The sequence below is a fragment of the Panicum virgatum genome, chromosome 7K (assembly GCF_016808335.1).
Source record: "Panicum virgatum strain AP13 chromosome 7K, P.virgatum_v5, whole genome shotgun sequence".
In the NCBI taxonomy this organism is placed as follows: Eukaryota; Viridiplantae; Streptophyta; class Magnoliopsida; order Poales; family Poaceae; genus Panicum; species Panicum virgatum.
Window position 1 is genome coordinate 15,369,732 of NC_053142.1, and position 25,486 is coordinate 15,395,217.

The 25,486-nt window shown below is 45.8% G+C and overlaps 1 protein-coding gene, 1 long non-coding RNA gene and 1 other non-coding gene across 12 annotated transcripts; 1 reads left to right on the forward strand and 2 right to left on the reverse strand.

Moving 5' to 3' along the window:
• Positions 1 to 243: 243 nt before the first annotated feature.
• Positions 244 to 3,795, forward strand: LOC120639835. Of its 10 annotated transcripts, XR_005661708.1 has the most exons (7): positions 244 to 478; positions 583 to 733; positions 1,378 to 1,436; positions 1,772 to 1,859; positions 1,969 to 2,030; positions 2,931 to 3,156; positions 3,526 to 3,795. XR_005661708.1 is itself a non-coding variant. In XM_039915771.1 (4 exons), the coding sequence occupies exons 1-4, from the start codon at positions 1,793 to 1,795 to the stop codon at positions 3,588 to 3,590; spliced, it is 420 nt and encodes a 139-aa protein (XP_039771705.1). In that variant the 5' UTR covers positions 1,542 to 1,792; the 3' UTR covers positions 3,591 to 3,795. The 10 variants fall into 10 exon arrangements, 1 of the variants encoding a protein (XP_039771705.1); XR_005661707.1 differs by having other exon boundaries at positions 1,378 to 1,494; positions 1,772 to 2,030; XR_005661704.1 differs by having other exon boundaries at positions 248 to 478; positions 583 to 1,494; positions 1,733 to 1,859; positions 1,987 to 2,030.
• Positions 3,796 to 6,753: 2,958 nt separating this feature from the next.
• LOC120639836 lies at positions 6,754 to 8,063 on the reverse strand. Its single transcript, XR_005661709.1, has 2 exons — positions 7,488 to 8,063; positions 6,754 to 7,119 (listed from the first exon to the last, which is right to left on the reverse strand). It is a non-coding gene; the product is annotated as an uncharacterized LOC120639836 (long non-coding RNA).
• Positions 8,064 to 16,094: 8,031 nt separating this feature from the next.
• On the reverse strand, positions 16,095 to 16,201 carry LOC120643224. Its single transcript, XR_005662913.1, has one exon. It is a non-coding gene; the product is annotated as a small nucleolar RNA R71 (small nucleolar RNA).
• Positions 16,202 to 25,486: the final 9,285 nt, after the last annotated feature.

Consider the following 25,486-nt stretch of genomic DNA (forward strand, 5'->3'; position numbering starts at 1 on the left):
TTTAGATCTGTATATAGTTGTTGGTTTGTTTGTACACAGGTGGTGTGTGTGGCGTGTGTGTAGAGTAGGTGTGCATGTGTATGAGCAGATTCTACAGCTGTATCCAGATGATAGGCACTAAAAAAACTCGTCAATCAATCGACACCTTCCCTCCTCCCTTCTCCCTTGGAAAACCCTAGCGCCGCCCCTGCACCCCCGATCCGCCCGAGCTGCAGCGCGGCCCCTCCCCCCATCCACAAGTATAATCAAGCCTGTGTTTGAAAAAGGAAAAACGGTTGAGTCAAATGGAAAAACCGATCAAATACTTCATTTTTTTCTGGCATTTTCCCTTGTCTCACTCTAAATTTTTTTGGAGATATACTTGGAGCAACAGAATTACAAGGTCCAACAAGTTTCTACTATCGTGATCTAGGCTGCAACCAATAATTTCAATGAGAAAAGTAAACTTGGAGAAGGAGGTTTTGGAGATGTATACAAGGTATGCTGGTCATCTAAAAAATCTTCTACATTAATTTGCTGATGTTGAACAAGAGAACTTAGAAATAAGAAAATATTACAAGCAGTTCTTTTTGTTTCTGACAGAGTTTGCTGAAAAATGGAAAAACAGTTGCAGTAAAAAGGTTGGTAGTTATGGAAACAAGCAGGGCCAAAGCTGATTTTGAAAGTGAGGTGAAGTTGATTAGCAATGTTCATCATCGGAATCTTGTCCGGCTTCTTGGTTGTTCTCGGAAAGGTTCTGAGTTCCTACTTGTTTATGAATACATGGCTAATTATCTGGTTCTTACTCTTAGTGTCACTTTTGTGCAATAGTGTAGCACCCTTTCACGCAATCATTAGTTAATCATTTAATACCTTTTTAGCTTGGTTTTTGTAGCTCCATTTTATTCAGGTTCAAGGAAATAAAGTTGTGTGTTTCATGTTCAGTCTAGGACGATAGGTTCAGTCTACAGATGCAACTCAGCTGATTTCAATGAAAAAAAAAGGATAATGATAAGCGGTGCGAGAATGTACATTCATGATTAGATAGGTTTAGGAGATAATTTTCTTATGATTAGCTCTAAATGAAATATATGTATATGGATTTGATCTACCATTTTATTAAGTGTATGGAGATGCTATGGTTACTAATTTGTGCTAACATGTGAAAGTAGAATTCAAGAACCGTGGGAAAAAGGAGGAAGAGAATGAGAAGCGACAGTGTGATGTTATAATCTTTATAGAACTGATTCTATAATACTGGTTCTATAAAACTGATTTTAATTTATAGAGCAAGTATTGCTTGGACAAATTGGTGCTCGAGTAAAGAATTGGCCTCTGCACCTAACCATCTAACTACTGTTGCTAGCATACAATCTGTGCCCCCCTCTCTGTGTCCAGGTACATTCAGGTGGCAAGGTAGAGTTGAAGAGGAGAGGAAGCTTGCACTGGATAGACAAGTAAAGAGCTTATATTGCTCCAAAATTTAATTGGACAACACTGATGTTTTATTGAATAGTGAGTAATATTCAAATAACATTTTTTCCACAATATTGGGTGATGATTTAAGGTGCCAATGTTTACAATTAACTTCCACTAGACAATTCAAGTACTATGTGTAACTTTGTATTATACATCTCGGTTAAGCTTTGCAATAGTTCATAGCTCTGAATTACTTCAAAAATCAGAGCTGAGTTATGCTTTGATATTTTGAAGGCATATTCATACCTCTTATTTGTTCCCAATGTTTGCATAGGCAATCCATGTGAAGGATATTAAACAATCAAATTTGCAGGAGAAAAATCAGAGCTGAGTTATGCTTTCGAATGGCTCGAAGGAGAAAAATCTGAGAACGTTTGGTTCAATTTGTTGCCAACAAGAATGTAAGAGAACTTGGATTAAATCCTGAATTGACATCCCTCTTGCACATATGGCATATATTATTTTCCTCAAGAATGCTTGGTATTGCTCGGGCTCCTGATCTTATCACAGCTCTATATGCATTCTCAGCGGGCGTGATCATTTTAATTGAAGTGATCCAAATCATCATCCAGGTTCGTGATTATTTTGTACCATAAATTCATTATCTTATTGGCTCACTATAAAATGTATGATATTTTTCCTTTACTGCAATCATTCTATCTCCTACCATTGTAGCACAGTCAGGTACTTAGGTTACATGTTCACTTCTCAAGGATCAAGTTCCCTGTCTGCTTTGAACATTTTATTCATGAAGTCAGGAATAACATTTTATACTATAAACCAATGTTCAAAAAGGCGGAATTAGGCGGCCGCCTAGGCGCGCTTAAGCTCTAGGCGAGGGGGTCCCGCCTCGCCTATGGGGGTAGGCGGTCCCCTAGGCGGAGTGAACGTCGGGCAGTGCTGGGGGAGGAAGCGACGTCGGCAGCAGAGGCGCAGGTGGAGGTGCGGACGTCCGGTGGCGGCGGCGGAGGTGAAGGTGTGGACGTCGGGCGGCGGCGGACGAGGCGGAGGTGGAGGTGCGGATGTCGCGGTGGCAGCAGGGACTGCGTGCGGCGGCGGAGGAGGTAAGGCTGGCGGCAGCGGAGGAGGAAGAGGAGGCAGGGGCGAGCGGGCGGGCGGAGGAGGAAGAGGATGCAGGGGCGGGCGGGCGGGCGGAGGAGGAAGAAGGAGCAGATCCGATCAGGGTAAGTGGATAAGGGGAAGGCTGGGAGGTGGGCTGGGCTGTTTTAGTGGGCTTTTGTCCAAATTAGGCCCATTGGCTGCTTATTTTTCCTTTTCTTTTAGAGATATATGTATGTATATGGCAAGATATACATGTATATGTGTGTACGTGCTATCGCCTAGCAAATCGCCTTGAAACGTCTAGGCCCGCCTAGGCTCGCCTAGGCTCTAGGCGGTGACCCGCCGCCTAGAAACCGCCTAGCGCCTACTTGAACATTGCTATAAACTATAAGGAGATCCGCGTTTAGCAGCTGCTTGGAGGTCGGCGATTCCGCAAGGGTGGCGGCAACCCGAGTCGCGGCGAGGATGTCGGCGTGTCACTCCGGGCACGGCGCGGATGGCGGCGCCTGGTGCAGCGGCCTTCTCGGATTAGCGGGACGGCGCTGGCGTGGATTGCGGCGGCCTTCTCGGCTCTACGAGACCGGCAGCATCGATCCGAGATGGCGGCAACAGACACAGCGAGAATGGCGAGTGCAGGTACGGCCAATCGTTGCAGATGCTTTCTATTTTTTTTACACATGAACCATGACGCTAACAAGAATTTTCTACACTTCCCTCATGATATTTCTAACTCCACCATGATCTGAATGCTTATTTGGATGTCTTCCATAATGCAAAAAAATGTCACGCTTCTTTGTTCTCACATTGTAGCTGCAGGCAGAAGCCAATAGTTCAGAACACATAATTGGTAGCTCATGATTCATCAAAATGGTCACATAGCCATTATGATATGAAAAGACATACAGAAATAGACATGCAGATGCAAATGTAGTAGTGCTCAGTATCTTGCGAGTTAATAAAAATTTTCACAGTATATTGCTGATGACTGTACCTTCAATTTTGCAGATCCTTGGAGGTTCAAGTGGAATTGGTACTTTCGCTATTCAGATTGCAAAGCACCTCGGAATTAAGGATTTTGTGACTGTAGGTTTGTTCACTGTAATGGAAATGATATTAACGGTAGTGTGATTCCATGAAGTGCACATTTTTAGTAGAAGTGCACGAAGTTGAACTCTCTTCAGTAAATATTCATTCGGTTCTTTTTTAAAAAAATATCATTGCCACATGTAAACATTAACTATGATATACAATTCTTGTTTTCTGGTTTTTTTAAAACATGTGCGTGCCGCACATGGGCATCTGCTAGTGACTATAACACATCAGCAGAAATGCTGATTTGGCATGAAAGTTAAGAGGAGAGAGAGGAAATCAGGGTCATCAGGATGACACTCTTGTGGTGCAGTTCTCGAGCGCATGACACGGAGATGAAACTAGCACTAAGGGTGTTCTTCGGTTCATCCAAGATCCGGTGCTCCCCACTACGCCGCCGGACCTCCCGCATCCAAATCCCCCGCGCGTGCCTCGCTCGCGTGCCTATTTGCGCGCCCAAATCCGCCTAAATCCATCCGAGTCCCAGCCCCGCGCCCTACATCACTCCACGCCGCTCCGCAGCAGCCACATCGAAAAGGCTGCAACTGCTCCGCCGGTCCAGCACTCCAGTTCATTCGCGGCAAGCGGTCGACAGGCAAACTTGAGGTAGACACCTGTTCATTTCCATGTTGAATAGTCGGAAGGCTTGCAGTTGCAGCCTGCAACGTTTTTTCTCTTAATTTTCTATCTCCAATTCTACATCGATCTTAGTTCTTGCCTATATCCTTAGTTCTTGCCTATATCCGTTTTGATCTAACTTTCTGCAGCACTCGTGGAAGGGCGCCGGTGTCTCTCTCTCAAATGGCTACATAGTTCACATGGCATATTTGATCACACCACCATTAAATAATTTAATGTTGTAATCTGTTTATGAAACTGTGCAATGACACTGTGTATTGAGAGAGGTGGTGTCATAATAGTGTCAAGCTGATGTATCTCTTTTGATAACCGCGTGATGACACTGTGCTTTGAGACTGGCCTTATCTAATTCTCTCTCTTTCAGTCCAGCTTTTCCCTCAATCTGGCGGCAGTGCGGCACAGGAGGCGTCTAGTGGACGCGAATGATGTCCTACGCACGCGCATAGCTACGCACGGTAGTAGACGGTCTGGATGAAATAATGTGGACGGTTGTACTGGAGCCACGATTTGAGTGACGCAGAAGACTTAGGGCATGTTTAGTTCCTAAAATTTTTCCTATAGTACCATCACACCGAATCTTCGAACACATTCATGAATTATTAAATGTAATTAAAAAAAATAACAAATTACACATTTTAACTATAAATGACGAGACGGATCTTTTAAGTCTAGGTAGTCCATAATTAGACATTAATTACCAAATAACTACAAAAATACTACAGTACCAAAATAAAAAAATCGCAAACTAAACAAGACCTTAATGCAATTTATAGTCAAATATACGCAATAGGTCAACGATTGAAGCTGATTATATCGCCCTGTTCACATGTGGGAGACGTAGCATGGTCGGTCGGACGTTGTAAGTTTGGTGTATAGTCAAAGCAAGCAACGTCTTTTATTAGTTTCTTGTCCATAGAAAGGATCTCGAAGCTTCCACCGATTGAAGCCGGTCCATTTCCCCCCTCTTGGTGGAGGCTATTTGCTCAGTAGTGAAGTGAGAACATCTCTGATGTTACCGGTTTTTAAAATCTTACTATATTAAGAACTTTAATTTTAACTAGGTAAAAGCCCGTGCGATGCTACGGGCGCATAAATTTTAACAAAATAAAATAAATGTAAGTAAATACTATAAGAAAAAAATAGACATATCGGCAAGATGTCTTCTAGTTCGGCTTACATTTCAAAAATGATATCTTTCCATCCCGCGTGGAATTTTATAGGAATTTTAAAATTATTATCACATGAATTGACAAATTTTAATTGGAGTCAAGTCAAGTTGGTAACTTGGCACCAAGGATTTGTATTCTATAGTCAAGCTTAGCATAACGGTCCGGATCAGACCATGAAACACTCCCGGTTAAAGAAGGCAACGGGTAAAAAATATCCGCGTTCCTACCATTAGTAAACTTGGTGGGTAATGGTGCCGGTCTATATCTATATCTAAACCCGACGAGTATCTACTAATGTTGCACTTGGATAGATCTTAGGTTAAAGGCCGGGAAATGAGTTGGGATATGACTGGCTAGCTTTGGGTTAGGGATATATAGGAGTAGTGTGTTAGGATGGAACCGTTCCATCCTAAATAGAACCATAAAAAAAATACTCTTATGATTTGGAATCGGCTCATTCAAAAATAATAAAATCGGTCGAACCAACTCATTCCTCAGGCACGACATCAATCTCTATCTTCTCCTGCGCGTGCTCCCATGTCGCCACCCCTCTGGTGCTGCAGCCTATCTTGCTCAGTTGTGCCCCCGCTAATTGGTGATACGTGGTAGCTGCGAGATGAATCGATAATTTTCTAAGTTCCCAATTCCGAGTTCGTAAGAGGATACATAGAACGATTAGTTCGAGGATGTGATTATATTTTTAAATAATTAGGACGAGCAGCGGCGGAGCACGAGCAGACTGCCGACTCTCGGTCAGGCAAGAGACCACGATGTCGGCCGGGGCCGCGGCCGCGTCGAAGAGCACGTTTCCAGGCGGGCGCGCCTCGCACTTTGCCGCGGGCGGGACGTCGCAGCAGCGCACGCGCCCGGCCTCCTCGTAGTAGCCCCGGTCCTTGAACAGCAGCAGCCTCTCGCCGGCGTCCTGAGTCCTAGAATCTGACGTAACCTATTTTAGAATCTGGTAATAGGTTCCTGATTTTGATATAGTCACCTGCACAATATCTATGACTCTGGATACAGTTTTCCTTCCATAATTCTTGTGAAGCACTTTTTTTAAAAAAAATCTTGTGAAGCACTATTTGACAATCTCTCCGTCCTTTCAAATCATGTACATTTTCAGACGAATCCCTCATTTTGGCAATTCAGATGAACCTCTGGTAGTGTGCTACTGCTAGAGGTTATGCGGCTTGTTTTTATATGGTGCCTCTTCCTGCCACATGTTCTTTGAATTTGAGTCATGTTTTGCTCTTGTCTCAACTATTAAATTCCTTGAAAATCAAATTAGTTCTGTGAACTCCATAGCAATTATATTTGAAAAAAATGAGACAACATTATATTTGAGAGCACACTCATTTTTTTCATTACATCCATACATTATACAATGTGGTAGCTCCATTCAATTGCTATTAGGCTGGCCATACAAACTGCATTTTGCACATCTGTATTTCAGTTTTCAAAAAAGAGACAGCATTATATTTGAGAGCAATATCTGTTTTTTAATTACATTTTGCACATCTGTATTTCAGTTTGCATTACATCAGGCTCCACTATACAGACTTATGTTCCGACAGCACAGAGCCAGCCTCTTCTCCATTCTCCACATTCTTGTTCCAACTTTCCAAGGCCTCTCCTCCTGAAACTATAACCGTTGCGTCAATCTTTTTTTCCAGAACTGTAATTGATGGGTGAATGCAATCTTGACCTGAAACATGTTTAACTGATGTTCATCTTGATTAACTGAAATACTTCAAACTGAACAAACTTTGTATAAAGCAAGATTCCACATGCTGATACATAAATTATTCCCTTTATAAACTAATTACAGACGAAAAGGCTGAAATGAAAATACGAGCAACCATTCATCAAACCACTAAAATTTGTTTCCAGTGCTCACGGATCAACCCTGCTCATCACGAATAATTTTGTTAGGCAACAGCTGATTCAGCTAAATTACCAAAGTATATTGGGCATTCTTGCATCAGGAATAGTATTGGAATCACATTCAATTTGAAATCGTGCACGAAGTACTTCACCAATGGATAAAGCATCAGTAGCAACTACTGAAATCACCTTAGGGCACCCGCAACGGGCCGATAGCACTCTCTATACCGGAGCCACGTCGGAGAGAGAAACGGAGAGAGAGAAAGAATCGTCGCTAGACGTAGCGAGGTCGCCAGCGCTCCGTTCGATGCCGAGCTGGCCCCACGGTGCGCTTTCCTTGCGCCGTGCGGGCCCAGGGGAGATGGGGTGCGGATAGGAAAGGCACGCGACACGCGGCTGGTGGGCATGCGGCGGCGGCGCGCACGGTGGTCGTCGCAGGCGGAGGATCGAAGGCGCTCGTCCATGGCTGCTGCGGCAGGCGGAGGAGGCATCCGGCCGCGACTGCTGGGGTGGGCACAGGGATGAGCTCGGCATGGGGTATGGGCGTATGGCCGTGCGCGCAGGCAGACCGAGTAGGCACGGCAGCCGGCGGCGCCGGAGAGGTGGGAGCGCAGGCTCCTAGCCAACCGGAGTTTGGCTGCGGCTGCGAGATAGCAGCGCTGGGGCGGAGCTCTGCCTCCAGCATGTGGATATGGGAGAGATAAAGGCCGCCGGTGTGAGGCGAGGAGGAGCTTGACCCCCGGCGTGGTGAGAGGAAAAGCTCGACCACCGGTTCTCTCGGATGTCATGAGATGTGAAGATGGTGATAAAATATGTGAAATACTATGATACATGGGACCCACACTTATGGTAAATTCTGTGCCAAAAATGGACCGATGGAGTTGTCGCAGATTGTGCTATCTATAAGTTGAGCTGCCATGGACACGTAGGTACTAAAGAGAGCAGTTGCCGTTAATTGTTGCGGGTGCTGCTGCCGCCTGCATGACGTCGTCAGAAACTGGTGCGCAGGGCAACTACTGAAATCGCCAATGGATAAAGCATCAGGAGCACCAGCACGTTGTACGAGATGACATCCGGCGTGCAGAGCATTTCCTTGAAGGCTTGAACACCCTACGCACGGCGTCCGGGACCGCGCGACGGGCGTAGAGCGCGACGAGCGCGTAGGCGACGTGCGGGAATGCGACGCCGCACGCCGCGAAGCCTCTCGGCGGCGCCGGCGCCGGCGCCGCCAAGGATTGCAGCGTCAGGGCTCGATTGGAGAACAAGAGGTCGCCGAGGATCAAGCCGAGGTCGCCGAGAGCCGCGCGGAAGCCGATCCCTCCCAGGGAGGCGAGCCGGAGGAGCAGGACCTGCGGATGCGAAGGTGAGGCAGGGGGCGACCATCGGGCGGGGGGCACACGGAGGCTCCCCTGCGCCTGGGGCGCACTGTATCCCCCCTCCCCCCGGACGCCCTCTTCCTCTCATTCATTCTCTCTCTCCTTCCCCTGTCGTGTGCGCGTCAGCTCCTCCGGAGCGTCACGGCGAAGGGTGGCGGACGGCCGTCGGCGCGCCCCTCCTCACTCTGGCCTCGAGCTCCCTCCATCCTCCTCTCTCTCCGCGCCCCTCCCTTGCTCTCTCTCTCCGGCCTCCCTTTCGGCCGTACGGAAAGGCTCTGTACCGTCGATTTCGGACAACTATATTTTTTTCCATTTTTAGTAACTTTTTTGTCGTTTTCTAAAAAAAAATTGGAGATCGAAAAAAAAAGTTTAAGAAATTTTTTTGGAGAGCGAAAAAAATAAAAAAGTTCGAGAAAAATTTCTGGAGAGCGAAAAAAAATTTCAAGGGAAAATAGAGAGCAACAAAAAAAATTTTCAAGAAAAAATTGGCGACCACAAAGATTTTTTCAAAGAAAAAATTAGGGGAGAGGGGAAACTTTCAAAGAAAAAATTTGGATGGTTGTACAAAAACAAATTAAAAAATCTCATGAGAAAATTTTTTACATCAAAAAAACAATATCAGGTAAAAAAATTGAAAAAAAGAAAAAAACATGTCGGTGCGCGGGAGGCGGCGCTGCCCGTCGTCGCCGCCTCCCCGTCGCCGCCTCCCCGCCGCCGCCGCCCCGCCGCCAGGGGCGAACTCGCGGGCGGAGCTCCCCACCTCGCCGCCTGCCGCCGGCGCGCTGCGGGCGGATCTCCCCTCGGCCGCCGCCGCCGCCGGCGCGCTGCGGGCGGATCTCCCCTCGGCCGCCGCCGCCGCACCACGGGCGAAGCTCCCCCGCGGCCGCCGCCGCCGCGCCGCGCCCTGGACTCGTGGCCGCCGCCGCCACGCCGAGGATGCAGGAGGAAGGAGAAGGGCCGCCGCCGCCGTGGATCTGAGAGGGAAGGAGGAAGGAGAGCTGCGGGAGGAAGGAGGGGTGCAGTATCCATTGAGAGGGAAGGAGGAGGAGAGCTGCGGACTGCCTGCGGGAGGAAGGAGGGGTGCGGGATCCAGAAGGTAGGAGTGGGTGGTGGGTCCCACCATGTGGGATCTGTTGGGAGATCGACCGCTGGAGATGGAAGTCACGGTCGACCGAAGATTCAGCTTCGCGCTTTCGGCCCGCCCCCCCTCCCTGCGCGTGCGCGGCGGGCGCAGGTGCCCGGCCCACGCATGCTCTCCGGCCTCCCTCCCTCCTCGTCAAGCTTCTGCTCCGGCCGGTGACCCGCGAGGCCGCGCCGCCCCCTTCATCCGCCCGCCCCTCTCTCGTCCTCTTGCGCCGGCCATCTTGGGCCCGCCGCAGGGCGAGATCCACCCCGCCGCGGAGCAGGAACACCCGGCGCGAGTCGCCGGCGCATGTACCCACCCACGCAGTGCCGACGCGAGTGCCTGCACAAGCTGCTGTCGGCACAAGTTCCGCCCCACGAGTCCACCGCGCGCGAGCTCCAGAGCTCCTACACGCAGCAGGCGCAGCCGCGGATGCGAGCCTTCTCGCGACCTCCGGGGAGCTCCTGTGCGCGTGGCCCCACCGCGATGGCCACCGGCGCTAGGCAGTTTCTCGGCAACCATGACCGCGATGGCGCCCAAGGCCCTGAAAGCATCTTGGATATGCCTAGAGGGGACGAATATGCGAATCTGAAAAACTTAACATAATCTTCGAAATAATTAGTCCTGTCGGAACTTCCGACCCTGTGAAGGAAGTTTCGACCCTAACTAGGTATGAACGAGATTCAAAATTAAATACGAAATCTAAAAACCTGTTTGAATCAAAAGTTCACCAATGAGTCGTAGATACCCCTGCAAGTGATATCGTACACTAGAATTACTCAAAAACGTAGATCGAGACAAAACAAGATTAGGTCAACAAAAACAAGATATGAACAAGTAAAGTAAAGACACAAATGATTTGTTCCCGAAGTTCACACCCACTAAGGATGCTACGTCTCCGTTGAGGAGCTCACGAAGAGCTGGGTTGCCCTATAACCCTTTTCCTCACCCAATCCACCACTTAGGAGGATCGAATTCTCTCTAGCTCTTGTCCACAAAGGACGGGTAATACAAACTTCCCGGGGCGCTCACACACGAGAGGACACTCCGTGGGCGACGCCGAACCGTCTAGGAGCAAGCTCCAAGAGTAACAAACTCGAATCGGAAGGATGGAGATGCTTCTAGCGCCTTGAAGAAAACTTGGCTGCTCACTCAAGTCAAAGGCTCAAGCTCACACTTGGATCTAGCTCACTTTCAAGCCCTTGCTTGGATTCCCTCAAGGATCTAGCACTTGGAGGGATTGGGGAAGTGTTTTGAAAGCTTGAGGAGGTGTTTTGTTTGTGAGGAGTCAGCAGCAAATGAAAGAGGAGGTGATGGGGTATATATACCCGAGCCTCAAAAACTAGCCGTTACTGGGCAGTTTACACACTTATCGAAACTTTCGATGCACCATCGGAATTTCCGGTAAGGTGAAGAACAAATCTCCCGAGAGCCCTTTGCCGGAAGATACACAGAAGTTTCGAGGGGGATCGGAACTTCCGACCTCACGTCGGAACTTTCGACGAATTCAAAAATTGCCGGCCGAGAGCATTTTGTCGGAACTAACAGTGAACTTCCTTTGCCTGTCGGAAATTCCGACGCGATGAAGGAACTTTCGACAAGTACAATTTTTTGCTGAATTAAGGCTGTGGAGTTGGGTTTGGTTTCAAAGGATTTTCGTTAATTCTTCTAAGCACCTAAGCATCTCCACACGACTTTTTCTCGTCCCTCTTAATAGTACGGTGATCCTATACTCAAATTCAAAATAGAAAATTATAAAAGATACTTGTTGAAGCTCAATCACCGTCTCTTTAGCAAATTTGGCGTCGTTGATTGCTTTTGCTTATTTCAATGATTTCAATTCCTGCTCATAACTCGATAAACACGTTAGCTCCTTAATTGTGCGTATTATTATCATCAAAACCCACTTAGGGGGCCAAATGCACTTACAATCTCCCCTTTTTTTGTGCTTGATGACAACGCAATTAAGGCTTCAAAATATTCAAATAAAATCATTTATCCAATGCTATAGTTGAGCTCCCTCTAAATTTGTGCATGAATTTAAACAATTCTCAAGAAACGGCCTCAAATGCCATTTGCACAAATTCAAGGAGCTCTTCTATTTCATTGCATAAGAGTGGGGTGCATAGTGTCATGATATAATTCGTGATGCATATGACATGATATATCAACCAACAAAGAGAAAATAAGCATTACACCATCTCATGAGCATCACAAACATATAGAAGTTCAAACCATACTAGCATAGTATGAAATAATAAGTCTTACAAATAAAAGTCTCACTTGGCACACACCACAAATCACAACCATAACACAAATAGTCTTTCAAGTCCACAAGCTAGATAGATAGAAGTTCAACACACTAGATAAAGCGAGATACATGACAACAAGAGATAAATGATAAGCATGACATGAAGCCCCAAGTTCACTCCCCCTTTGGCATCAAGCGTCAAAAAGGAGAGACACTACTCATCGTCGTCATCGTCTCCATTGCCGCCATCCTCATCTGTAGGAGTGTCGGCCGTGGGCACATCATCCTCGGCATCATCATCTGAATCTCCATGAGCTTGCGGAGCACCAAAGACCATAGAGGGTCCACCCATCTCCTCCCAAGGATCATAGAACACTAGAGGTGGAGGAAAGTCCATGGGTGCCCTAATCGGTGAATGTGGCATGTCATACTTGGCCATCATCTCCTTCTGACGAGTCTCCATCTTAAGAAGCTACTCATCCACATGTTTCTTGTGGGCGCGAATCTCCTGGGAATTGTGCTTGGCCACATTGAAACATGCAAAGAGCCTCTGAGATAAGAATTGAAGAATCCCCTTCTTCTTCGGGGCACGATGAGAAGTTCTAGAAGGACCACAAGAACTGGAAGGACCCGCCTGAGAAGGATCTGTGGTAGCTGGTGGTGCATCTGCATCAGGTGAAGAGGGAGCATGGGCACCAATCTTGAGCAACCTATCCAAAGTGCCCTTGCTAGGCCTGTACATTGGATGACACTTATCTGTCATGATGTCTAGATTGGTCACTTTGGTAATCATATAGAAGATGTAAGGAGCATAGTGACATCCTCTCTTAGGTGAGACTAAGATGATGATGATCTCTTCCCAAAGGAAGTCAAAGACACTAAACTCTGGCTGGTTTGGGCCCAATCTGGCAAGGAGGTTTCTAGACATGTTGGAGATCTTATCTGAGTTGCCAGCCTTTGGAGTGAGAGTATAGCGAAGAAGCTGGTTGAGCATCTTGTAATATGGCACAAGTCCTAAAGTAGTACCAATAACAATAGATCCATATACACTATCATACATGTACCCCATAACCTCATCTGCTAGCACATTCTCATCATGAATTTTGGGCCTCTCAAGATCACTGCCAGGGAATCCAAGAAAAGCTGCAAACTGAGTGTAGCTCACTGAGAGAGGCTTACCCTGAAGGCTCCAATGCATTGTCTTGCTTGCTCTGTTAATGTGAAGTGTGGCATAGAATTGAGCCACCACCTCATCATTCCAATCGAAGTTGAAATCCATGATGATGTGCATATGCATTCTCCCACAAGCTACAACAACATTGCTAACAACCGGAATCTCTAGATCTTCCAAGTGTTGCCAATCAATTGACTTCATCTCTGTGATTGGTTTGGTCTTGGTCATGATGACCGACTCATACCAATCTGCCTGAAACCATAGCCAAAACCTCTGATCTCCAGTCATCTCCTTACCATATCTCCTGGGATTGTCATATCTGAGGTTATAGAAGTCATGCTTGCCTTTAGTGTAGTTCTTCATCCTATGACCATTGTAACCAGACCGAGTGGTCCTGTGAGGTCTTGATATGCGAAGCACCATGTGCTCCAAGAAGTCTAGAGATATCTCTTCCTCATCATCATCTTGAGAGCCAGGTGCGGAAGCTCTCTTCACTCGTGCCCTTGAATCTTGTCCAGATGTTGCATGAGGATCAGGACGACCACACTGTTGACAGCCATTATATCCCATTTTGACCGTCAACTTTTCGGGAATAAAATGAGCTTTACACCATGTTTCATACATATTTTACTTATTTCTAACAAGTTCCACATGTTTTGGATGAATTGTGCTTTCAGGAGATAATATACCAAAAAAGAGCCGAAACTGGGAAAAACCCAGGCCGGCTGGCCTAGGTGAGGCCGGCCGGCCTAGCACCTCCACTAACTGTGCCACGTCTTCAGTCCAGGAGTGAAGTGACATGCTCACATTACCTCTAAACCAAGGATTGCAAGTTGGTTTGATCAAATGGACCGAAAGTCCTAGCACATGGATTGAAGGGTCCACCTGCAACACTTACCGAGATCTTTTGGGCCGGAACACCACTATGGACTTCATGCACCCTTGGATCAAGATGTCGGTGAAACGGGAGGCCGAGACGTGCCGAACCCAGGCCGGCCGGGCTAGGGGAGGCTGGCCGGCCAACAATTTTCAGCGTTGAAGCCACGCAACCCACACCGTTATCTAGAGAAGATCAGGAGCGTCCACGAGAAGGTCGGCACCAAATGGTGAAAATCCTAGGCCGGCCGGCCCCACTTTGCAGCGTCTTGATCTCATCTTCGCGTGGAAGCTACGTCAACCGACCCTCTTGCTTACACCTGACGCCTCGGCCAAATACCGACCTCTAGCTAGTATAAATAGGCCCCCCATCCTCACTTGTGAGACACACACCAAAGGAGCTCTCTTCTCTCATTCTTAGTTTCTAGAGTAGGTTAGGTAGTCTGGGAGTTAGAGTCGAGTCGAGTTTGTCTCGGGATTCTGGAGTCGTCATCAGGGAGTCGGGTATAAACTCTTGTATCTTTTCCTTTGACATTTATCAATATAAGTTATCTTCTTTATCTTTTCGAGTCAGCTTTACGTTCCGCATTTATTTACCTTTTCAAGTTATCTTACTTGTGTGCGGAAGTAATTCCTCTAGCTTAGGCTTTGTTCCTATCTTGTTTATCGAGATCTTACCTTACGGGTTTTCTTACCCGGACTAGGGAGGCTCAAGTTAGTTCCCTAGGTTGAGGGGTATTTCTCCTGTTAGCTCCAAGAGAAATCCTAACACCGAGAGCAGACGTGGTGTCTGTGCTCGGTGTTAGCTAGAAAGTGTGTTCCACCCCACGGTACCGTTGTGGAGGTGGCAGGTGGTGACAGTCTTGTCCGTCCCTTGTAGTCCACCACGTTCGGGTGTTTTCATAGCAGCAGTTGTAGGTTGCCGTTGGACTCCCCTCTCACCCCTTTCTGAAGTCCTTCCTCTTCCAGCCGCCGAAGTAAGCTCTAGGTTCCCGATAACTAGTTAGAATCAATGTTTAGTCTAGAGAGGCTAGCTCGGTAGTTTAGAAGTGTTTTGGGAGTCTTTCTCGCTCGTTGTCCTCCCAGCTGCTTACCTCTCTATGGATTAGAGTCTACTGTGTCAGACGGTCATCGTTGGCCATTATCTTATCTATCATATCAGGCTTACCCCCACTAAGTTAGTCGGTTGATATCTCTAGTAAGATTTGTCAATCAATTCATCGATATTCTTTATCCATAGTGCTTCCCTGAGGAAATATACGATACCCTGGAATACTCCAAGGTGAAGTGCTACAGCGGTGGTTCTGTGCGCTTGTGGAATTCATATTCTATTGAGCGTAAGAAACGCCAACAAGCATTTCTGGCGTTGTTGCCGGAGAAGCAATTGGCTAAAGATTTCGTTGAAAAGTTTGATAAAATTTACTAGTTTGTCACCGTAATTTTAGCAGGATTACCATTGCTCTCGGTATCCTTGTGATTTCTGCAGAGCAGTGCAGGACCAATTTCGATCTATCATACCACTTCAACTCAGATCTAGAAAAAAAAGTTGGGTGAATTATTTGACGCATAGTTGTCCTATCAGAAGAAACTTTCTTAGGATCAAGGTTTGACAACACCAGCATCAATACCCATGGATCAGAAGACACTCCGTCAATTCTTAGCCCCGTCCAATAGCCATATCCCTACTGGACTGAACAATGACCAAGGCACTGATGGCTTTGAGATAAAGACTGGGCTTGTGAACATGATTCAAGTAAGTCCCTTTCGCGGAAAGGCATCAGAGGATGCCCACGCTCATCTACAGAATTTTCTGGAAGTGAGCAGCATAATCAACCCAAAAGGCACTACGATGGATAATGTTCGTCTTCGACTGTTCCCATTCTCTTTGATTGGGAAAACAATGATGTGGTTTTACACCTACAAGGAAAGATTTAATACTTGGGATGCGTGCTCCAATGCTTTTCTGGTCAAGTACTTTCCAGTGGGCAAAACCAATGCCCTTCGGAACAGGATTTCTAGTTTTGAACAACTCCAGGACGAAACAATCCCGGAAGCCTGGGAATGTCTTCAGGAATACATTGCAGCATGCTCACTCCACGGCATGGAAGAATGGCTTATCATTCAGAACTTCTTCCATGGCTTGAATCAGCAATCTCAAGATCACATGGACGCAGCATGCGGGAGGAGCATTCCTCTCTCTCGATGTTGCAGGAGCTAAAGTGCTCATCGACAAGATTTCTTCCAACCAAAGTTGGAAGGGAGATAGGCAGCTGGCCCATGCAGAAGGAATACATGAAATCGACAGTGTCAATATGCTGGCAGCCAAGATGGATCTTCTCATGAAAAAGCTGGAATCTCCACACTAGGAGGTTAACCAGATTATGGAGTCCCAGATGACATGTGAGAAATGTGGCAATACTGGACACTCGGGCAAATCTTGCCCATTCACTCAAGAGGACGAGAACTCCATTGGGAACAACACTCCCAATGACTCAGACTGTCGTCCTCAGCAAGGTTGGAATTCTAAGCCCGACCTCCCCTTCGGCCAACAGCAAGGTAACAATTTTAATAACAGTTTTCAGCCCTCGCTTAAAGACTTCATGTATGGCCAAAAACAAATTAATGACAACATTAGTGAGAAATTTCTTGCTAATGATAAAATTCTTGAGTCTTTGGCTATGCAACTAGAAGGGTTTAACTCTGTTATTAAACATCAGTTGAGTTTCAATAAATTGATAGAAACTAAAGTAACTCAGCTGGCCTCATCCTGCGTTAACCATGACACAGGGAAGCTATCTGGGCAACCGGAAGTGACCACGAAAGAAAGAGTGAGTGTGGTAGCTGTGCGGGCAAGACAATCCGCACAGAAACCACATCTTCTGTAGGATGCAGGTATACCATCCTGCCTTAACCATGACACGGGGAAGCTATCCGGGCAATTGGAAGTGACCCCAAAAGAAAGTGTGAGTGCGGTAGCTGTGTGGGCAAGACAATCTGCACAAAAACCGCCTCTTCCACAGGATGCAGGTACACGGTGGAAGACCGTAACCGCTAGGAATATCGATGCTGAAGATGGAGTGCTAGAGGAGGCTGAAGAATCCAACACCATTGCTACCCAGAAAGACCCCGTGGAACCCCCTAGAACTTCACGGGACTATCACGATACAACCTCCTTACTGTTTCTAGAACGGAGAAGGAGGCCGGTGGCCGACGAGCAATTCGGCAAGTTCGTCAAGGTAATAACTAAGAAGTTTTATGGCAACATACCACTTCTTGATACTATGCAGGTCCCCACGTACGCCAAGTATCTCAAGGATATCCTTGGCAATAAGAAGGTCCTGCCAACCACCGAGGTCGTGTAGCTTACAGATGTGTAGCACACCTATACTCAATCCTCTCTTGGAGAAGAAGAAGAAACCAGGATGCCCAACCATCACATGTTCCATCGGAGCTCAACACTTTAAGCACACTCTTTGCGATCTGCGAGCAAGCATCAGCATCATGCCAAAGATAATTTATGATAAATTTAACCATCATGCGCTTGCTCCTACTACCATGTGTTTGTAGCTAGCAGACCAATCAGTTTGTCATCTCGCGGGGATCGCCAAGGATATTCCGGTGAAAATACGGAATTTCTTTGTCCCCGTTGATTTTGTCATTCTCGACATGGAAATCGACACTGAGATCCCTCTCATGTTGGGGAGGCCATTCTTGAGCATGACAACTTCACATTGATGCAGGAGTTGGAGTAATCCAACTCAACATCAATGGGCAGAAGGAGAGATTCGGTTTCAAACCGAAGGATGAAAAATGCTCACAGATCAAAAGTTTCAACCGAAATGAATCCATGAAAGAGCTGGAGAAGCCGTATTCCCTCATCGAATTCGTGGAGAATCTTCGAACTCGAGAGGAGATTAAGGTGTATAACCAACGGAACGCGAAGCGGAATATCCAATGTAGGAATTTTCTAGAATTTGGGAAGAAAGAGATCGAAGTAACTCTGCCTACACGGAAGGTGTAGCAGAAGAAAGCGTCGCCACCAGGTGACGACGACCGAACCCAAGGTATGGATAGTCTCGCTCAGGACGAGAAACTCGAGCCCTTGCCATGAGGTACGTGGTAGTTATCCATTTCTGCATTGGCATATAGGATAAGTTTATCTTTTTGCATAGTTTTTCCTTTCACATCATGGCATGTTTATATTCTCGCAAATGCATTCTTTTCACTTTACAATGCATACAAAAAAAATCAGCCCTACTGAGCTTCATTCAAGCTTGGGGGGTGCCGATGTATCCAAGTAAGTCATCCGACCTATCCTTTCATCTTGTGTCCTAAAACAAAAAAATTAGTTAGTTTAAATCAATCAAAAACTCAAAAAAGGTAAAAGTATAAAATAAAATAAAAACAAAAACAAAAACAAAAAAATATTTCATGCTTTGAATAAAACTCCCAACTCATATGTGTGGAAATCTGTGTAATCTCTTATCATGGAGATGATGAATAGTTGCTCTGTCTATACTTTGCAAATTGCCCCGTATACAACTGTTTACTCTCCTAGTACTTGAACTAGTTGGCACATAAGTAGTTCCACTAAAATCTGGTTTGAGTGGGAGCATGAGCTTGATTTCCTAGTCTAAGTTGTTGTGAGATTTTGAGATGGCCCGAATCAGAATAAAACTGCATGCTCTAGTAGGGAACCTCTCGGAATTTCTTTAAAATAAAACATGGTAAAGAATTCCCCTCTGGTTTACATGTCCTACCCAAAGCCATAACGTTTTATCATATGAACCGATATAAGTTATCTTGAGTTATTTTGAGCTTTGTCGAATGATGAGTCTGTTCGAGGAAGGTACTTATTATCTACCGATCTTTCTCCTTTGCGTACCCATTGTTTTGCTAGCATCAAAATGTCTGGCATGTCAACTACCTACCCCGGGTATTGATATTCACCTTCGCCAGACAATTCCCTCACAACAAAACCCAATATCTCCACAGTGAACCTATCCATCTCGAATGGTCTATCCAAGCAATGCTCCCTTCTAAAAATTCTATCATTATGGAGTGTGGGTCATCTTCTTAAAAAAAACTGGAGCTGAAGCAATAAAAAAAAGACAAGACCCATACCTCCACTCAAAAGAGTTGAAATAAGGGGCTCAAAAGACCAAAATTCACTAAGTGTGAGTCCATTTCCTCCCTCTCCCCTGAACATTTTACCTTCCATAAGATCGGGATTTGATCGAGTACCAACCTCTTGCGAACCACAATTCGGCTCGGCAACACAGGTAACCAAGGTATGCTATACTCTTCCTACCCAAAACTCCACATATCAGCCTTAGAGTAGGAAGAAGATGGTCAAATTGTCCGACCATGGTGAGGATCGTACACCTTGAGCGACTTGAGAGTACCATCGGGGAATTTTAAACCACTTTTGAAACCTTGCAAAACTCTGAGTTAGGAACCTGAACAGGAGGCACGAAATATTCGGGTAAAGGTTGTTCAATCTCTCAACCGCCCAAGATGAGGGATGAAATGCGAGTAAGCCCCATCTCCAGAAACCAAGGTATGAGCCAACTTATTCAAAGTGCATATGGGTTAGAGTATTATGTTGTGCTTAAGGTTTCTGCAAGGTATGAGCATTGATGGAACTCCTGATCCACCGAGCCTCAGCTTTAGCTTTGCTCGAGGACGAGCAAAAAATTAAGCTTGGGGGGGGGTGTTGACGGCCATTATTTCCCATTTTGACCCTCAACTTCTCGGGAATAAAATGAGCTTTACACCATGTTCCATACATGTTTTACTTATTTCTAACAAGTTCCACAAGTTTTGGATGAGTTGTGCTTTCAGGAGATAACATACCAAAAATGAGCCGAAACTGGGAAAAACCCAGGCCGGCCGGCCTCGGTGAGGCCGGCCGGCCTAGCACCTCCACTAACTGTGCCACGTCTTCAGTCCAGGAGTGAAGTGACATGCTCACATTACCTCTAAACCAAGGATTGCAAGTTGGTTTGATCAAATGGACCGAAAGTCCTAGCACATGGATTGAAGGGTCCACCTGCAACACTTACCGAGATCTTTTGGGCCGGAACACCACTATGGACTTCATGCACCCTTGGATCAAGATGTCGGTGAAACGGGAGGCCGAGACGTGCCGAACCCAGGCCGGCCGGCCTACATTTTTTAGCGTTGAAGCCACACAGCCCACACCGTTATCTAGAGAAGATCAGGAGCGTCCACGAGAAGGTTGGCAAAAATCCCAGGCCGGCCGGCCTAGGAGTGGCCGGCCGGCCCCACTTTGCGGTGTCTTGAGCTCATCTTCGCGTGGAAGCTATGTCAACCAACCCTCTTGCTTAAACCTGACGCCTCGGCCAAATACCGACCTCTAGCTAATATAAATAGGCCCCCATCCTCACTTGTGAGACACACACCAAAGGAGCTCTCTTCTCTCATTCTTAGTTTCTAGAGTAGGTTAGGTAGTCTAGGAGTTAGAGTCGAGTCGAGCTTGTCTCGGGATTCCGGAGTCGTCATCGGGAGTCGGGTATAAGCTCTTGTATCTTTTCCTATGACATTTATCAATATAAGTTATCTTCTTTATCTTTTCGAAGTTATCTTACTTGTGTGCGGAAGTAATTCCTCTAGCTTAGGCTTTGTGCCTATCTTGTTTATCGTGATCTTACCTTACGGGTTTTCTCACCCGGACTAGGGAGGCTCAAGTTAGTTCCCTAGGTTGAGGGGGATTTCTCCTATTAGCTACAAGAGAAATCCTAACACCGAGAGCAGACGTGGTGTCTGAGCTCGGTGTTAGCTAAAAAGTGTGTTCCACCCCACGGTACTGTTGTGGTAGGCGGCAGGTGGTGATAGCCCTGTCTGTCCCTTGTAGTCCACCACATTCGGGTGTTTTATAGCAGTAGTTGCAGGTTGCCGTTGGACTCCCCTCTCACCCCTTTCTGAAGTCCTTCCTCTTCCAGCCACCGAAGTAAGCTCTAGGTTCCCGATAACTAGTTAGAATCAAGGTTTAGTCTAGAGAGGCTAGCTCGATAGTTTAGAAGTGTTTTATGAGTCTTTCTCGCTTGTTGTCCTCCCAGCTGCTTACCTCTCTAAGGATTAGAGTCTCCTGTGTCAGACTGTCATCGTTGGCCATTATCTTATCTATCATATCAGGCTTACCCCCACTAAGTTAGTCGGTAAATATCTCTAGTAAGGTTTGTCAATCGATTCCTCGATACTCTTTATCCATATTGCTTCCCTGAGGAAATATACGATAACCTGGAATACTCCAAGGTGAAGTGATACAGCGGTGATTCTGTGCACTTGCGGAATTCATATTCTATTGAGCATAAGAAACGCCAACACACGCTCTTGAGCACGCTTGGGGATCTTGGTAGCCACTACTTTTCTTTTTGGTTGAACCCTAGGAGGTGGAGAAGCATCATGAGTCCCCTCGGAATCCGAGGATGGAGACTCAATCTCCAGTGAAGCAGCCCTCCCCATGCCTTTCTTCTCACGAGCCATCTGATTTGAAGTAAATATATATAAGCATTATGATGGATCAAGGCAAAGGATTGAAAGAAGGTATGATAAGCAGTGTTGATGGGCTAAAAAATGTGCCTGTTAGAACTTCCGACATGGGGTCAGAACTTCCGACAGGGCACGAGACAAGAACCCTAAGCCATGGATTTGAGTAGATGTTCTCTAAATTGAATGAAACTTTAGGCATAGCATCTAGGTCGTACTAGGAGCCTATCCCCTAAAGGAATCCATCTAAGTCCTTCTACATTTAGAGATCGGGCAACGGGAAGTTTGAATGAAATACCTTGAGCTTTTCCCGCGCAGATCGGAGGAAAGATGGAGGGGATTGGAGTCTCCGAGACTTTGGGAATCCAAAGAACCAAAGATCTTCATGTTTCCATGGTCAAATCTTCAGATCGCCACAATGGGAGAAGAAAAAGAGTGTGGGGCGGCTGAGAAAGGATGAACTAGGGTTTGCAACGGTTCAGGCAGATATATATAGTGTCGGGCCTCGTCGGAAGTTCCGATCACCGATCGGAAGTTCCGACGCGGTCAAGAGTTTGCCTCCCGAGGACCCCAGATCGGAAGTAATGGGGAACTTCCGTAGGGGGTCGGAAGTTCTGATACTCCTTCGAAAGTTCCGATGAAATGAGAGTTTGCGACTGAGGGGGTTTGGTCGGAAGTATCCTAGAACTTTCGATGGGACCAGAAGTTCCGATGCCATGTCGGAACATCCGATAAGTTCAAATTTGTTCCAGAAAGATATACTTTTGGGATTGAATTGATTTGGAGAATTTCAAGGGAACTGCTTGTGAACTTCTAAGACACCTTGATTCAACATGACTAGGCACAAACAACAGTACAAAACAATGATCACATGAATCAAGTTATGATCCAAAGATCAAAATCCAAGATTTTCAAGAAACTCACATAAGAAAATTCAGTTCTCCCTATCTAGGCAACAATCAAATATGTGCAACAAGTCAAGCCAAGTTACGAGAATCTAAGATATTTAGTTCACTCCTCAAAGCACAAAATCTTTGCTCATCTAGAGGCTTAGTAAAGATATTGGCAAGTTGCTGTTCGGTGCTCACATGGCGTAAAGCAATATCTCCCTTAGCCTCCTGATCCCGTAAGAAATGATGTCTTATATCTATGTGCTTTGTTCTAGATTATTGTACCGGATTGTTAGCTAGCTTGATGGCACTCTCATTGTTACATAAGAGTGGAATCTTACTAAACTCACAACCGAAGTCACTCAAGGTACGCTTCATCCACAAAAGTTGGGCACAACAAGCACCCGCTGCCACATATTCGGCTTCGGCGGTGGATAAAGCTACCAAATTCTGCTTCTTAGAATTCCAAGATATTAGAGAACAACCAAGGAATTGACACGTCCCCGTTGTACTCTTCCTATCTACTTTGCAACTAGTATAATCCGAATCGGAATAGCCAAGTAGATCGAAAGTGGAGCCCTTGGGATACCACAAGCCAAGGTTAGGAGTGTGTACCAAATATCTCAAAATTCTTTTAACAGCCACTAGGTGACATTCCTTAGGATTGGCTTGAAATCTTGCACACATGCACACACTAAGCATAATATCGGGCCTAGATGCACAAAGGTAAAGAAGAGAGCCAATCATGGAGCGATATACCTTTTGATCGACCAACTTCCCTTCTTCATTTAGATCAAGATGACCGTTTATTGCCATGGGTGTCTTGATTGGCTTTGCATCACTCATGTTAAACTTCTTGAGCATATCTTTGATGTACTTGGTTTGACATATAAATGTGCCTTCCTTCATTTGCTTGATTTGAAACCCAAGGAAGAACTTCAATTCACCCATCATAGACATTTCAAATCTCTTGGTCATGATCCTACTAAATTCCTCACAAAACTTTTGGTCAGTTGAGCCAAATATAATGTCATCGACATATATTTGGCACACAAATATATCATTATCAACTTTGTGAGTAAAAAGAGTAAAATCGGCTTTGCCCATTTTAAAACCGTTCTTGAGAAAAAAATCCTTAAGGCATTCATACCATGCTCTAGGAGCTTGCTTAAGCCCATAGAGCACCTTATGGAGCTTGTACACATGATTTGGACGCTTGGGATCTTCAAAACCCGGTGGTTGTTCAACGTACACCAACTCAGATAGGGGGCCGTTCAAAACTGCACTCATCACGTCCATTTGGTAAAGCTTAAAATCATGGTGAGTAGCATAGGCTAATAATATTCAAATTGACTCAAGCCTAGCTACGGGTGTATAGGTTTCACCAAAATCTAGACCTTCAATTTGGGTGAAACCTTGTGCAACTAACCTCGCCTTGTTTCTTGTGACGACACCATGTTCATCTTGTTTGTTTCTAAAAACCCACTTGGTGTCGATCACGTTTTGCTTGGGGCGTTCCACCAATTCCCAAACTTCATTTCTTGTGTAGTTGTTCAATTCTTCTTGCATGGCCATCACCCAATCCGAATCATTGAGTGCTTCATCTACCTTAAGAGGTTCCAAAGAGGAGACAAAAGAGTAATACTCAAAAAATGTAGCTAAACGTGAACGAGTAGTTACCCCTCTTCGAATACTCCCAAGTATGTTGTCAACGGGATGATCCCGTTGGATGCTTTGATGGACTCTTGGGTGTGGTACTTGTGATTGAGATTGAATTGGTCCACCATCATCATCATTATCAACTCTAGGTGCATCTCCTTGAGTTGCTTCTACTTGAGCTCCCCCTTGATCATTGCCTTGATCTTGATCGTCACCAAGAGCTTGACTATGATCTTGAGGAACTTGAGAGCTTGGTGGTTCAAGTCTTGTTGATGATGATGGTTGATCCTTGTTGCTTTGCTCAATCAGGGCTTGAGTGCTTGATTCACGTGGTCGCACTTCACCCAAGCCCATCCTCATTATTGATACACTTGGTGGTTCCTCCATATCTACAAGGTTCTTATCAACTTGCTCTACTTGAGAGCCGTTGGATTCATCAAATTTCACGTCTACCGTGACCTCAACACAACCGGTGGTTTGTACCATAACCAAGTAGAAAACCTTCATCTACCTTTGGTGCAAACTTTGAGGTTTTGATTTTCTTATTAAGTATGAAACACTTACAACCAAAAACTCGAAAGTAATGCACCTTAGGTTTGTTACCGGTGATTATCTCGTATGGAATCTTGCCCAAGTACTTGTGGATGTAGAGGCGATTGATTGCATGGCAAGCGGTGTTGATTGCTTCGGCCCAAAAACTATCCGGGGTCTTGTACTCATCAAGCATGGTTCTTGCGGCTTCAATCAAGGTTCTATTCTTCCTCTTCACAATGCCATTTTGTTGAGGAGTGTATGGAGTGGAGAATTCATGATTGATTCTTTCTTCATCAAGAAATTCTTCAATATTTGTATTCCGAAATTCCGAGCCATTGTCACTTCTAACATGCTTGATCTTCAACTCATACTCATTTTGGGCTCTTCTTATGAATTTCTTGACTATCCCTTGAGCTTCACTCTTATCTTGCAAAAAGAACACCCAAGTGAAGCGGAAAAAATCATCAACAATTACAAGACCATATTTGTTGCTGCCAATGCTTATATAAGCGATGGGTCCAAATAAATCCATGTGTAGAAGCTTTAGTGGCCTTGTTGAAGTGAGAATGTTCTTGGCAGGATGTGGAGCACCAACTTGCTTCCCGGCTTGACATGCGCTACACAACCTATCTTTCTCAAAAACAACATTGGTTAGTCCTAGGATGTGTCCTTCCTTTTGAAGCTTGGCCAAGTTCCTCATTCCAACATGGGCTAGTCGGCGGTGCCATAGCCAACCCAAGTCGGATTTTGCAACCATACAAATCTTGGGCTCAACCTTTTCCGTTGAAAAGTC

Excerpts from the sequence above, each read along its gene's own strand:
- LOC120639835 (XM_039915771.1), top strand. The coding sequence starts at position 1,793 with ATGCTTTCGAATGGCTCGAAGGAGAAAAATCTGAGAACGTTTGGTTCA. Across the intron at positions 2,031-2,930 it reads TGATCCAAATCATCATCCAG|CTGCTTGGAGGTCGGCGATT; the intron begins GTTCGTGATTAT and ends CGCGTTTAGCAG. Across the intron at positions 3,157-3,525 it reads AGCGAGAATGGCGAGTGCAG|ATCCTTGGAGGTTCAAGTGG; the intron begins GTACGGCCAATC and ends TCAATTTTGCAG.